Here is a 12,878-nt window from a genome sequence, read left to right as displayed (position 1 = left end):
ATGAAATAAGATCAGAAACAAGAGAGAAGTTACAAGTGATACCAAAGTACAAAGGATTATAAGATACTACTATGAACACCTATATGCCAACAAATTGGACAACTTCGAAGAAATGGATAAATTCCTAGAAACATACAATCTTCGAGACTGAATCATGAAGAAATGGAAATCTGAACTGACCAATTACTAGTAAGGAGACTGAATCAGTAATCAAAAAACTCCCAAAGAATAAAACTCCAGGACCAGAAGGCTTCAATACGCTACCAAATATTGAAACGTTTCACACCTATCCTTCTCAAACTCTTCCAAAAAACTGAAGAAGAGTGAATGCTCCCAAATTCATTTTATGAGACCAGCATTACCCTGATACCAAAACCAGACAAGGATACCACAAAAAAGGGAAATTACAGGCCGATATTCCTGAAGAACTTAAATGCAAACATCCTCAAAATGTCAGCAAACCAAATTCAACAATACAATAAAAGGATCATACACCACGATCAAGTAGGATTTATTCCAGGGATGCAAAGATGGTTCAACATCTGCAAATTAATCAACGTGATACAGCACATTAACAAAGAATAAACATCATCGCAATAGACATAGAAAAGGCATCTGACAGAGTTCAATATCCATTCCTTATAAAAAGTCTCAACAAAGCAGGTATAGACAGAATGTACCTCGACATAATAAATGCCATATATGACAAACCCACAGCTAACATCATACTCAATGGCAAAAAGATGAAAAATTTTCCTTTAAGATCAGGAACAAGACAAGATGCCCACTTTCACCACTTTTATTAAACATAGTATTGTAAGTCCTAGTCAGAGCAATTTAAGCAGGAAAAAGAAATAAAAAGCATCCAAATTGGAAAAGAAGTAAAACTGTCACTACTGGCAGATGACATCATTTATATAGAGAAAACTCTAAAGACTCCACCAAACAACTATTAGAACTAATAAATGAATTCAGTAAAGTTGCAGGGTACAAAATCAATATACAAAAGTCTGTTGCTTTATATGTTAACAATGAACCACTAGAAAGAGAAATTAAGAAAACAATCCAATTTACAATAGCATGAAAAACAATAAAACATCTAGGAACAAATTTAAACAAGGAGGTGAAAGATACATACACTGAAAACTATAAGATATTCATGAAAAAAATTGAAAAGATACAAAAAATGGAAAGATATTCTATGCTCATTTCTTCTATACTGTTATGTGTATTTAAGACTATACTTGAAAAAAAATTATTACTATGGCTGCACCTCATAAGTTCTGATAAGCATTGTTTTCTTATTGTTTAGTTCAAAATATTTTCTAGTTTTTAAAAATTTGGCCCATGGTTTACTGAGTACAATTTATAATTTTCAAATGTGGGAATTTTATAGTTTATCTTTTTGTGACTGATTAGCTTAGATGCACTGTGGTCAGAGAATGTGATTATATGACTTAAAATGTATTGAGATTTATTTTATGGACTAGTACAGGGGTTGGCAAACTACAATTATTGGGCCATGTCCAGCCCACAGTCTGCTTTTGTACCAACAAGCTAAGTAAATGTAAGATATTTACATTTTAAAGGGTTGTTTAAAAAAAGAAAGAAAGAGGGAAAGACATTCATTAAGATGTGACAAAGACTGTATGTGGCCTGCACAGCCCCAAATATTTACTGTCTGGCCCTTTACCAAAGTTTGCCAATCCCTGGCCTAGTATATGGTCAGTTTTTTAAAAATGTTTTATTACTGCTTGAAAACAGTTTTCTGCATTGAGTGCCATGTCCTTTATACCCTTCAGATACAGTTTGCTAATTTCGTTGTTTGAATTTTCTGTGTCATCATTGATATTGTTTTGCTTATTCTATCAATTATTGAAAGAGGTATATTAAAATCTTCTGCTGTAATTGTAGATTTGTCAGTTTCTCTCGTAGTTATAAAAACTTTTTTTTTTTTTTTTTTTTTTTGCGGTACGCGGGCCTCTCACTGTTGTGGCCTCTCCCGTTGCGGAGCACAGGCTCCGGACGCGCAGGCTCAGCGGCCATGGCTCACGGGCCCAGCCGCTCGGCGGCATGTGGGAATCTTCCCGGACCGGGGCTCGAACCCGTGTCCCCTGCATCGGCAGGCGGACTCTCAACCACTGCGCCACCAGGGAAGCCCCTATAAAAACTTTTGCTTAAATATTTTGCGCTTACATTATTAGGTGCATATAAATTTAAAATTGTTATGTACCTCTTTGTGAACTGAACCTTGTATCATTATGAAGTGATCCTTTTTCTGTTTTAAAGTCTATTTTATTGACCCTAATACAGCCAATGCCATTTTCTTCTTCTTGGAATTTGCCTGATATATTCTTTTCCCCTCTTTTTATTTTTGATCTTTCTGGAGATCTTAGCAATCATGGCAAGGCAAGAAAAAAAAAAGAAAAAAGGACTGAAAGGAAGAAAAAAATACTCTGTTTGCAGCTGATACCATTATTTAAGTAGTAAGATCAGTCAAAAAATTAAATAATGGAAAAAATAACACAATTTATTATTATAATAGCATAAAACTAAGATGCACCTAGAAATATCTGCAACAAAACTGTTCAAGATACTGATAGAGAAAATTATAAACTTTCAAAGAAATTAAAAACCTAAAGAAGACCTAAATGAATGAACAGATATAACACTGTCTTCAAATTGATCTAGGAGTCAACCCAACTCCAAACAAAATCCCACCTGGGTGTTAGCAGAATTTACATATTAATTCTAAACCGTATACAGAGTTACAGGGGACAAGAATAGCCAAGACATTCTTGAATAACAACAAAAAAGGATGGAGGTGGGGTGGGGGTGGGGGAGGTAGAACAGCCCTACCAAAGATCGAGCTATATTATTAAAAATGTTCACACCATACACAAAACTTAATTCCATGTGGAGTCATGACTTAAATGGAAAAAGCAAAAATACAGTGCTTTCAAAAGACAAAATGGGAGGATATTTTTATGACTTTGGGAAAAGGAAGAATTTCTCCAACAAGGAAAAGGAACCACAATGCATAACAAGCCACAAATTTGCAACACATAATTGATGAAGGGATAGTATCCAGAATATATAAGGATCTCCTACAGATCAAAAGGAAAAAGACAACCCAACAGTAACTTCAAAAAATCAAATCAAATCACCTATAAGGTACGTGAAATCTCATTAGTGTTCAGTGATATGGATTAAAAACATTACATAAGTTCATACTTTGCCAGAATGCTTGCTATTAGTCACAATACAATTTGACAAATACAGATGAACTTATTTGTATGCTTCACATCTCCTCCCCTGGACATTTTTCTGTCATTAAATTTAGTGGGTGTAAGCTTTTTTAAAAGCATGTTAACAAATGAGCGATGATCAATATCCCTTACTCTCTCATCATAGAAACCAGATCACTGTGGGGTTTAGCCCCAGCTCTGCTTCTAATGGACCTCTGATACCTATTCAGTCTTTCCTCCTGGATTATCTTACTTATAACTTGAAGTGATTGAACTGAGTTTTAGAGACTTCCTCTCACTCCCACCCAATCAATGTACCTTGAATCTCAACATACATGCTTTTTCAAGACTTTGGTTTTCACTTACTCTTTCATTCATTTTCTCACCTAATGTATTTCTCTTAATCTTGTGTACTAGGCATTGAAGACATGAAAACAAATATACACAACAATCTCTGGTCGCCAGGGTCTGGTCCAGGGGAAAGAAAAAAATGAACAGATCACAGCAATGTGGCAAGTGCTATAACTGAGATGTGGAAAGGGGGCTAAGGTAGACAGAGGAAATATGTGCACTGAGACTGAAGGACGGTAGAGTTTTCGGGGGTGGGATGAGGGGAGGCATGAGGCAAGGGATCTCCATGCAGAGAGACTAGCGTGGGCAAAAACTTGAGAGAAAAAAAGAAAATAGGCTTTGGGTGCTTTGTAGAGAGTTCAGCATGGGAGAATGGCAGGTCTCATAAGGAACTCAAAAATTACCCAGCAGGCAATAGGATGTCTTGGGGCAAGGAAGTGATATGATAACACTGTAATTTAGAAAGACCACTCTGAGTGCATTGTGAAGGGAAAAGTGGGTATGGAACTGGGAGACAAGAATGGAGGAAGTAGAAAGACCAGTTAGAAGGTTATTATAATTGTCTTGAAGAAAAATTATAAGAATCTGAACAGTGGCAGGAGGAAAGAGAGGAAAGAGAGATTTGATAAACATCATTGGTACTATTGGGTAATGGGTCCTGGTAATGAACAGGACCCATTACCCAATAGCAGGGGTTCAGAAAGAAAGAAGAGTCAAGAATGACTCCTGAGAGAAGTAAGGAAGATATGAAGTAAGGCTGTGTCAGTAAAAATGGAAAGGAAGGAGTTGATTTGAGAGAAATTAATGAAGCAGAAATGTTAGAAGCAGCTGAATGACTAGCTTCAGGGTCTGAGGAAGAAGGAAGAGAAAAGGAAGACCCCTCTGTTCTTGGCTTGGACTAATGGGTGGGTTGTGGGGTCATTAATCCAAATGGGAAAAACAGGTGAAGCAGATCCCGAGGGAAAGAAAATGTCAATTTTTTAGCACATTGGATTGGAGGTGCCTGAGAGCTATCCTGGGAGAGACGGCAATAGTTCTGAAGCTAGCAAGGAGTTTAGAATTGGATAAGGATAGTGTGCCTGGCACATGCTTTATGACAAGTCTTGAACTCCATGAGATAGTTACTAGTGTTATCCCTACTTCACAGATGAGAAAAAGCTTAGACACAGAGCACCTAATTTATCCAAGGTCACCATCTGGGTAACTGCTGGAGGTAGGACTTGAATGCTGGCGGTCTTGATTCCAGAGCCTGTGTGAACCACTTCACAGTGTTCACCTGTAAGTCATCAGGAGCACTGCAGGTTGAAGGCCTGGAGAGTATGAGGGGTGCAAAGGGGGACTAAGGACAGAGTTTCAGGAAACATATTGAAAGGGAGGGCAGAAGAACAGGGGATCAGAAGACTGCGGATGGCCCCATGGAAGCCAAAAAGAGAGAAAGTTTCAAAAAAGAACTATTTAATAGTGTCACTTGATGCAAATATTCAACTCAGATGACAGAACTTGACAAATGGAAGGGCAGTGACATTACTCAGGGAGAGTAAGTTTCCCAAGAGGCTAGGGCAAGGCTGCATTGAGTTGAGGAGAAAATGAGATAAAGTGAGAGAGCTCCAAAAAGCTGAGCTGTGAAAAGAATGAAGACTCAGGAGGCTGCTAGAGGAGGGGTGTAAGTTTGGGGAGTTTGTTTTGTTATAAAAGTAGGAGGATCCTAAGCATTCTTTCATACTCGATATACATTAGTAAAAAGTAAAATCCATGAATAGCTCACTAAAAGCCTGTAAAAGACTCAGGTATATCACTATCACTAGACTGGGAAACATCTTAAATACAAAGGAGTTTTTGCACACTGCCTCCCGTCACCACATCTTCAGCTCCTGATCACCCCCACTGGGCTCTACTGGGCCTCTACTACCAACTGGTGGATGCTCTTCTCCAGCTCTAGACACACAGACCTTTCCTCAGTTCTTCAAACACACTAAGCTCTTTGCCATCTCAAGGCTTGCTGTCTCCTTTTGCTGGGAAACTCTTGCCTTATCGTGCACTTGGCTGGCTTTTTCCTGTTCCTCAAAGCTGCTTTTGCAAGAGGACTTCCCTGACCGGTCTACAGAAGTCATACTCCTAGCTTATTCTTCATCACTGAACTCTATTTCACGGAATTCTTTTTCCTTTACAGTACTCAATCCAATCTGTAACCACTTTATTTGCTCATATTTTATTGGCTGCCTCTTCCACTAAAATGTACGCAATCATGATGTCAAAGATGTCTGGCTTGTTTGCCTCTGTGTCTTCAGCCCTTAGAACAGTTCCTGGCAAGTAACATGTGTTCAATAAATATTTGTTAAAGGAACTATATAACTCAATTTCTCCCTCTGTCACTTTCCTCAATTGGGATCATGCACACTGTTTCTTAAATCTAAGGCCTTTTCTCACTGTCTTGACTTATATATGCACTTTTATTAGATACCAGGAGCTCTGCTGCAAGCTTTATTTTTATCATTTCATTTAATCGTCACAATAGTCCTCTCATATAGATAGGTCCTTTTAAAATTATATCTCCATTGTACAGGTGAGGAAACTGAGGACGTTGTACAACTTGCCCAAGTTCAAACAAGTGGTGGAGCCGGGATCAGAATTTAGTTCTGACGTCAAAAACAAAACAAAGCCAGGCCACAGCTCACTTCAAGTGTGGGCACATACTCTAGTTTGGGAAGTCCTTATTTACCTTTGTTTATGTTGTTACACCTACTCCATCCAGGCCACATCCTAATCCATAAATTCAAATTTCACCCCCTCTTCCCGCTTGCTTTCTGAAGGTGGGAGGCGAGAGCAGGGAGTGCAGGGCTGTCCTGAACTTCCAGTTCCCAGCTTCTCCCAAGGAGGATGCATGTAGGGAGAAGAGATCCAAGCGTTAGCCACTTACCTTTCAGGACTGAGGACGAGGTGACCCGGGGCCTAACAAGTTACTGTCGGATTCTGGAGCAGAAACCGACAATTCCAGCCCCGCAATAGTAGCCAAAACGCTTACCTTAACTGCCACCTCCGGAGCGGAGTCCACCGCCACTGCCAGAGAGGACTTATCTGAAGACGATTTAGTCAAGTGCATAAGGGAGTCCGCGGCTGGCAGCGAACACCGTCCACCCTCACTGTCCGAGTCCGATTCGGACCCTGAACCCGAACCATACGAAGCAGCCAGAGATTCGATCGCAGCCGACATGACGGCAACAGACACTCTGCGGAGACCAGGCCCTAGCGGAAGAAGGAGTAGCTTCAGGTCCTGACAGATTGCCATGACACATTATTTAGCTCCTTTCCTACGAAATCGTTTATATTTTAAAACAATCATTACAGTAGATTAATTAGTATTAGAATAAGAACAACAGGACTTGGAATTTTGAAACATTTACTTAGGGAAATAGAATTATAATAGCTTATAACTTTCGGGACCTTTGCGGCTAGATTAAAGACTACGAGTTCCGAAATGCCTTGAGGCCTCGAAGTGCTACGCTTCCGGCGTGCCGCGCGGCGGGAAGTGGGAGAGGCACGATGGGAACTGTAGTTTAGGTCAAGGGGGCGGGGCGGGGTGGGCAGGCCCCTCTTTGACCCCGCCCCTGAATGGTAGGTTCATTCAATTGGCTATCATCTTTCCTCATTCCCTGGCCGAGCACTGTTCTCTCCGTCCCCCTCCCCCAAACTGAGGATTGGGCAATACCATAAAGCCTCAGGAAAGGGGGGGGGGAAGAGAGATATTCATTTCCCCCACTGATGGGTGAGTGGGTGGGGGCTGAGTTTCCCACCACAGATGCACCTGGGCACTGGGAGCTGAAGAGGAAAGTGAGAATCATAAGTGGGAAGACCTTGACTGGCGGGGAATAGCTCCTTTTGGGAAAGATGGGGGATTAGGTGGCGAGAGTCCTGCGGTTCCCCCTGCTTCAGGCGCGGGTCTTCGAGCCCGGTTGTGGAGAGTCGCGCGCTGGGAGGGGGCAGCTGGGGGGCGGCGGCGGCGGCTCGCGGTGTTGTTCGCTCGCGCGTCGAGCACACGGTGGGTCCGGTGACCGGCGGTCGTCGCAGGCGGCGTTCCTTGTGGCCCGGTACCTCGGCCACTGCCCACAGCGGGTTCCACCGGGAAGCCTGACAATCCTGGAGGCTCTAGGTGGAGTCCCTGGAGCTGAGGGGACCGGCGGCCACCGCCGAAGCATGAAGAAGGGGTAAGGCTAGAGCCCCTCAAGATTCCTCGGTGAGCGCGAATCTCTTAGGAATTGTTTAATTTGGGGGGACAGGGTGCCAGGAGAGGAACTCTTCCTCACTGGCCAGAACGGAGAGGTGTGCGTGGAGCACTAACCCAGCAAAGGTTGCGAGGATGGGCGCGCCTACCCCGCGACGGCCCCCACCCCCATTCGCGGGTTTCCAGAGCTTTGGCAGCCAGACCGCCGGCCCGGCTGGGTACCCAGGGACACGGCGGCCGGCGGGCGCACCTGGGGCTCGGTTGCGGGGACCGCCCCGAGGCTGCTCTAGGCGGGGAGACTGCGGGTCTTACTTAGGTGCCACCGCCTGAGAGCCCCTGCCCCCGCGGCCTGCCCCTGTACCTCCTCGCTCTGGGGGAGGCTGCGGCACCCGGTGCCGGAGAAGCCCCGCTCGAGATACGTGCCCGAGGCTCTGTAAAGCCAGCTGGTGCGTTTGCGTTTTTGCGCCGCGCGTCTGTGTCTAAAGAGACAACGGTAAAGCGAGTGCGGGGATCGCTTTCTTCGCTAGAAGAGGAGGCCAAGCGCGGTTCTAGCCTCCGATGCCTGCTATGGGGAGGGGGGTGCCTTGAGCAGAGTTAGGGAGCTGCTCACCCAGCTCCGATGTCAGCAGGACTCGCCCATTGTGCCACCCGGATAATTATTCAACTCTGCAGCATCCATTGCACCTTTCCCATTTTTCTTTTCCCCTTGCTGTAGCATGCCCCCTAGCTTCGGTACTCTGACGCCTTCTCTTGCACTTGCGGATGATGAACTGGAATAATGGTGAAAAGAAAGCACATCTGACATGAACATTCATAACCTGTCCTATAGCCGATTAATTAACTAATCCCCAGATAGACTAGATACTTGAATACGACTCAGTCTAATTCTGTCCTTTTCTATGTAAAGTGTGCCTAGGATTATATATAGGTTTTTTTGTTTTGTTTTTTTGTTGTCGGTGTTAGATCCATGTATTAGCTAAGTCTTATTCCTGTCCGGTAATTGATGTAATTGATTTATTGGTTATTCAACCCGTCTAATGTTTTAAATTTAATTTGTATAGGAGATAACTTTCATTTTCCTAATTGTTGGTAGCACTGTATCATAATTACAGATTCAGTCTCAGTCTTTGAACTCTCAGGAACAGTTTTTTCCCTTATGCTCTAAGTTTCTGTTAGGAAAAGTGTATTTTTTAATGTCCAATATTTGATATAAAATTTCTCAAGTTTTGAATAAGGGAAGTTTTGTATTTGTTTTTCAGTAGCGGAATATTTGATTGCCAGTTCTAGCCTTCGGTTGAAAGAAAGGAAGCACTTAATATTTAAGATGGGGTTTTAACTGCCATAACATTTCCTAAATTTATCTAAATTTTACTTTTTATTCAGTTCTTTTCTTTGCAATATCATGTATTTAATTACTTGTTATAGAATTTCTTCTCATTTTTCCAACTTCTGTCTACAAGGATGGGTAGGCTACAATTTTGCACGATCTACTTGAAAAATGAAATATTTTTTGAACATGGAAGAAACAACTGTTGGTTATTTATTATGTTAAAAACTGTTTACATCCCACTATTTAAAAATAAACGATTCACGACCAAAAATAAGTGTTTTATTTTTCTTTTTGTGATCCTCCCTTTCCAGCTTTTCTTGTTTAAGATTGTTGCCATAACCCTCTTGGTAAAACGGAATTGCACATAGACATTGCAGAGGCAGTTGTTTTAAGATACAGTAATTGTTTTATGGCACTTGGAAGTGGCGCACATATAATATAACTTGATGGTGTAGCATCAGTTGCTTGTTAGGAAATGACCTTGCAGTTTACAAAATGGACACCTTGTCTTGGTTTCTTTATATGTAAATGGAAATAAACCCATTTATGCCACTAAGTAGTATGCATAAATTAAGTAAATATGTTTTCATGACGCTTTCAAAGAAAATTTAAATATTTTAGCTAATGAACGATGAAAATATTTCAGTGTAAAATACAGTGAAAAATGTCATTAGGAATTTCTGTGGCATGTTAGAATGGATGATTTACATTGAATTTTGCTTTGGAGACATATGGCTGTAAATTGAAGAATGTTTCTCATCTATCAAGTTTTTAATAATTGAAAATTTAATAGGTATTACAGTTAATACATATATGTAGTTGTAAATATAGGTATAGTTAATATTCATGAAAAAGTTATATGACTTGGTAGTAAACAAGTAGAATATTGAATTAAGTTTGTGAAAAAGAAAATCTCCAGAAAATATTAAGGCCTTTTTCATTGAAAAATTTGCAGATGACACAATTCAAAATACATTTTGAATTTGTAATACATTGATTTTTGTAGTGTAATATAATACATTGACTTTGTAATACATTGAAAATACGTTGATCATTTGTGAGGTGTGATATGGAGCTACTTTGTTTATTATTCAGGTATGTAAATAACCATTTATATATTCAGAGACGGTGTATAAATATAATACTATATTTAATTATACATTTTGCTTTATTGTCAGAATAATTTAAGGTATTTCCAAGTGCTTGATTTTCATTATCACAGTAGCTAGTAGCTTTTGATTTTATTATCGTGGGATTAACTGTTAATTTTCATAGCAAAAACTATTAAAATATATTATTATTACTTTTACCAAAACAGTGCTTTTAGTTACTTTGTGGGTAAACTTCATATAAATAAGACTATTCAAATGTCTTTAAAGTTACTATTGTATAGCTTCTATTTTTGAGAATTAATTTGATGACATTTTTAATGTTTTCTTAAATGACCAACTAAAATTTAGCTGTCATTATTACTTGGATAAGTACAGTTTACTCAAGGTTTTTCTAAGCTTCTTGAGGACAGGAACTGACCCAGTGCTTATTGTCATAAATCTGAAATTGCTAGCATAGTGTTTAGCAAATAGTATAGGTTTAATTTTTTATTGGACAAATAAAATGAATGAATGAAGACTATCCATTGATTTAATGTACCATATAGACATTTTTTAAAAGATCTATCAAATAAATTTTTAATTCATAAAGCTTATAGCTTTATCTCAAGAGAAAAGAAAAAAAATGTATTTGGAAGTTCTTTGAACTTCATTTACCTGTTCAGGCATAATTCCTTTAGCCACACATTTTTTGAACTAGCACTAAATACTGTATAATGCATACATTGTCAACCTTTCGTTTATGAAATGATAATAATTTTCTCCTTATTTCTTACAGGTCACTTCATGAAAATGTACATTAAAGGTTTTTTTCCCTAAATTAGATGAGTATAGATATATGTTTGATTCTTTTTGACTTTTCATTTTTCCAGTAAAATATTAATAAAAATGTGTATGTAGAGTATATCCTGTGCTAAATGTGCCTGAGTACCTAATTTTAAGAATAAGTGACCTCTAGGGTGGAGATTTTTATAAAATGAAGAATCTTGTGTTTTTAGTTTATCATATTCAGTTTATAATTTTGAATCTTTGTGTAGTGGTAGTTCCTAACTTACAATAGGATTAATTATATTTTAAAACTTGTAAAATGGTTTAGAACTTGGAACTTACGTTCTCAGAAACAATATGCTTGGTTAGATTTGCAGACAACTCACCAAATTTAACCTATAATATACTTGAATTTTAAGAGTAGACTAATACTATTAGAGAGTTGTAAAATTGTATTATTAGTTAATATAAATACTATATTGAAAATACCTATTACATTGAAAATACCTATAGGTATAATACCTATACCTATATTGAAAATAATGTGTACAACAATCTTTCTGTGGGAAAATCAATTCAGAATCTACCTTGAAATGCTAGGAATACGTTTCTCTTGTGCTAGACATAGCAACGTTATTAGGAACTTGTCCTCTGACACCCACTGGACATGAAGAGGAAGATTTTCCTCAGTTCAGTGAGTGGTGCAACCTTACATCATCTGGGGCAAGAGGTCAGAGAATGAGAAATTGGAAGGAGCTAAGATCTGTTTTGTAACGTTGGACAAGTCATTTTACCTCTTAAGGTCTTTGGTTTTCTCATTTATAAATTGAGAAGGTTGAAGTAGATGATCTCTGAGGTTCCTTCTGGTTACAAATAAAATTCAAAGGCGTTTTGAAGCTAAGTGTAACCCTTTTTTCTGAGAGTTCATTTTCCCTTTCTAATGTGACTACTTATATACTTCCTGTCAGAAAATTTCTCCTTTCTGGATCTACCTCTGGAAAGATTATAGTCTTACTCTTTTTCTCACATGCCTATTCGTGGGAGCAAGACTTTTTAGGTTTTTAAAGGAATTTTTGTTGTTGTTACGGTTGCTGTTTTGTTTGCTTTTGTTTTTATTCTTAAACTCCCAGCACCACCAAGAAACAGAATTAAGATATCTCCAGAGAAATTGTTTTAGAAGGCAAAAATATCGTAACTAAAGTTGTGGAGTGGGTGTATGAAGGTAAAGAGTTGGAATATGACCTGAGAATAGGGTTGTCAGATAATGTACGGGGTATCCTGTATTTTTATTTGCTAAATCTGGCAGCCTTGCCTTGGGTGCTGTGGATCTTTTGGCCGGGCAAGAGTACGGTGATGGGGTGGTTGGAGGCAGAGGGAGACAGGGAGAAAGTCCTCCTTCAGGACAGGGCAGTTTTGTTGTTGTTTTGGTTGGTTGTTTTGTTTTGCCCTCATTCATTTTTGTGTTTCTAGTACTTGTTCTTTAAGCTAAATGGATGTTTGAGCTGATATAATTACGACGGAAGAGCAGGTAAATCTCTTAGGAAGGTGGTAAGATCAAGATGCTGTGAGAAAAGGGGTTATGAAACACAGCTGTGTTTGTCATATACACTGGAGTATTTTGTAGGTTTTTAATTAACTTCTTATTTGGAGGTTAATAATATTCAAGAATAACAGGTAACAGGGTAACGTGGTCTCCTAAGAGGAAAAGAAGTACCACTGCATGCTTGCTCCGCGTGCCAGCTACTGTATAGGTACTGTTATATTTATTGTCTTACTTATTTGATATCATAGTCTTATGAGGATTTTATGGAAGAAGGGGGTTAACTGAATTAAACAAGTTCATCCTGCTCAGC

The 12,878-nt window shown here is 39.3% G+C and overlaps 3 protein-coding genes across 4 annotated transcripts in view; 2 read left to right on the top strand and 1 right to left on the bottom strand.

The window, feature by feature from the left end:
• Nucleotides 1-6,846, bottom strand: part of CDC40 (cell division cycle 40) — a 55,035-nt gene extending 48,189 nt beyond the window's left edge. The window contains exon 1 of the mRNA XM_019929574.3: nt 6,622-6,846. Coding sequence (XP_019785133.1) covers nt 6,622-6,810 — 189 coding nt within the window. The 5' untranslated portion in view covers nt 6,811-6,846. The remainder of the gene's footprint in view (nt 1-6,621) is intronic.
• METTL24 (methyltransferase like 24) overlaps nt 1-12,878 on the top strand; it is a 196,866-nt gene that overhangs the window by 174,218 nt on the left and 9,770 nt on the right. The window lies entirely within an intron of this gene.
• The window catches only part of WASF1 (WASP family member 1), an 86,805-nt gene continuing 80,897 nt past the window's right edge, over nt 6,971-12,878 (top strand). The window contains exon 1 of one of the 2 annotated variants that reach the window (XM_073789499.1): nt 6,971-7,830. The gene's annotated coding sequence lies outside the window, so the exon portion shown is untranslated. The remainder of the gene's footprint in view (nt 7,831-12,878) is intronic. The other variant, XM_019929573.3, reaches the window with a different exon arrangement.

Source organism: Tursiops truncatus, chromosome 12 (genome assembly GCF_011762595.2).
Source record: "Tursiops truncatus isolate mTurTru1 chromosome 12, mTurTru1.mat.Y, whole genome shotgun sequence".
Taxonomy (NCBI): domain Eukaryota; kingdom Metazoa; phylum Chordata; class Mammalia; order Artiodactyla; family Delphinidae; genus Tursiops; species Tursiops truncatus.
Note: the sequence above shows the minus strand (reverse complement) of the source record. Positions and strands in the feature narration are given on the sequence as shown.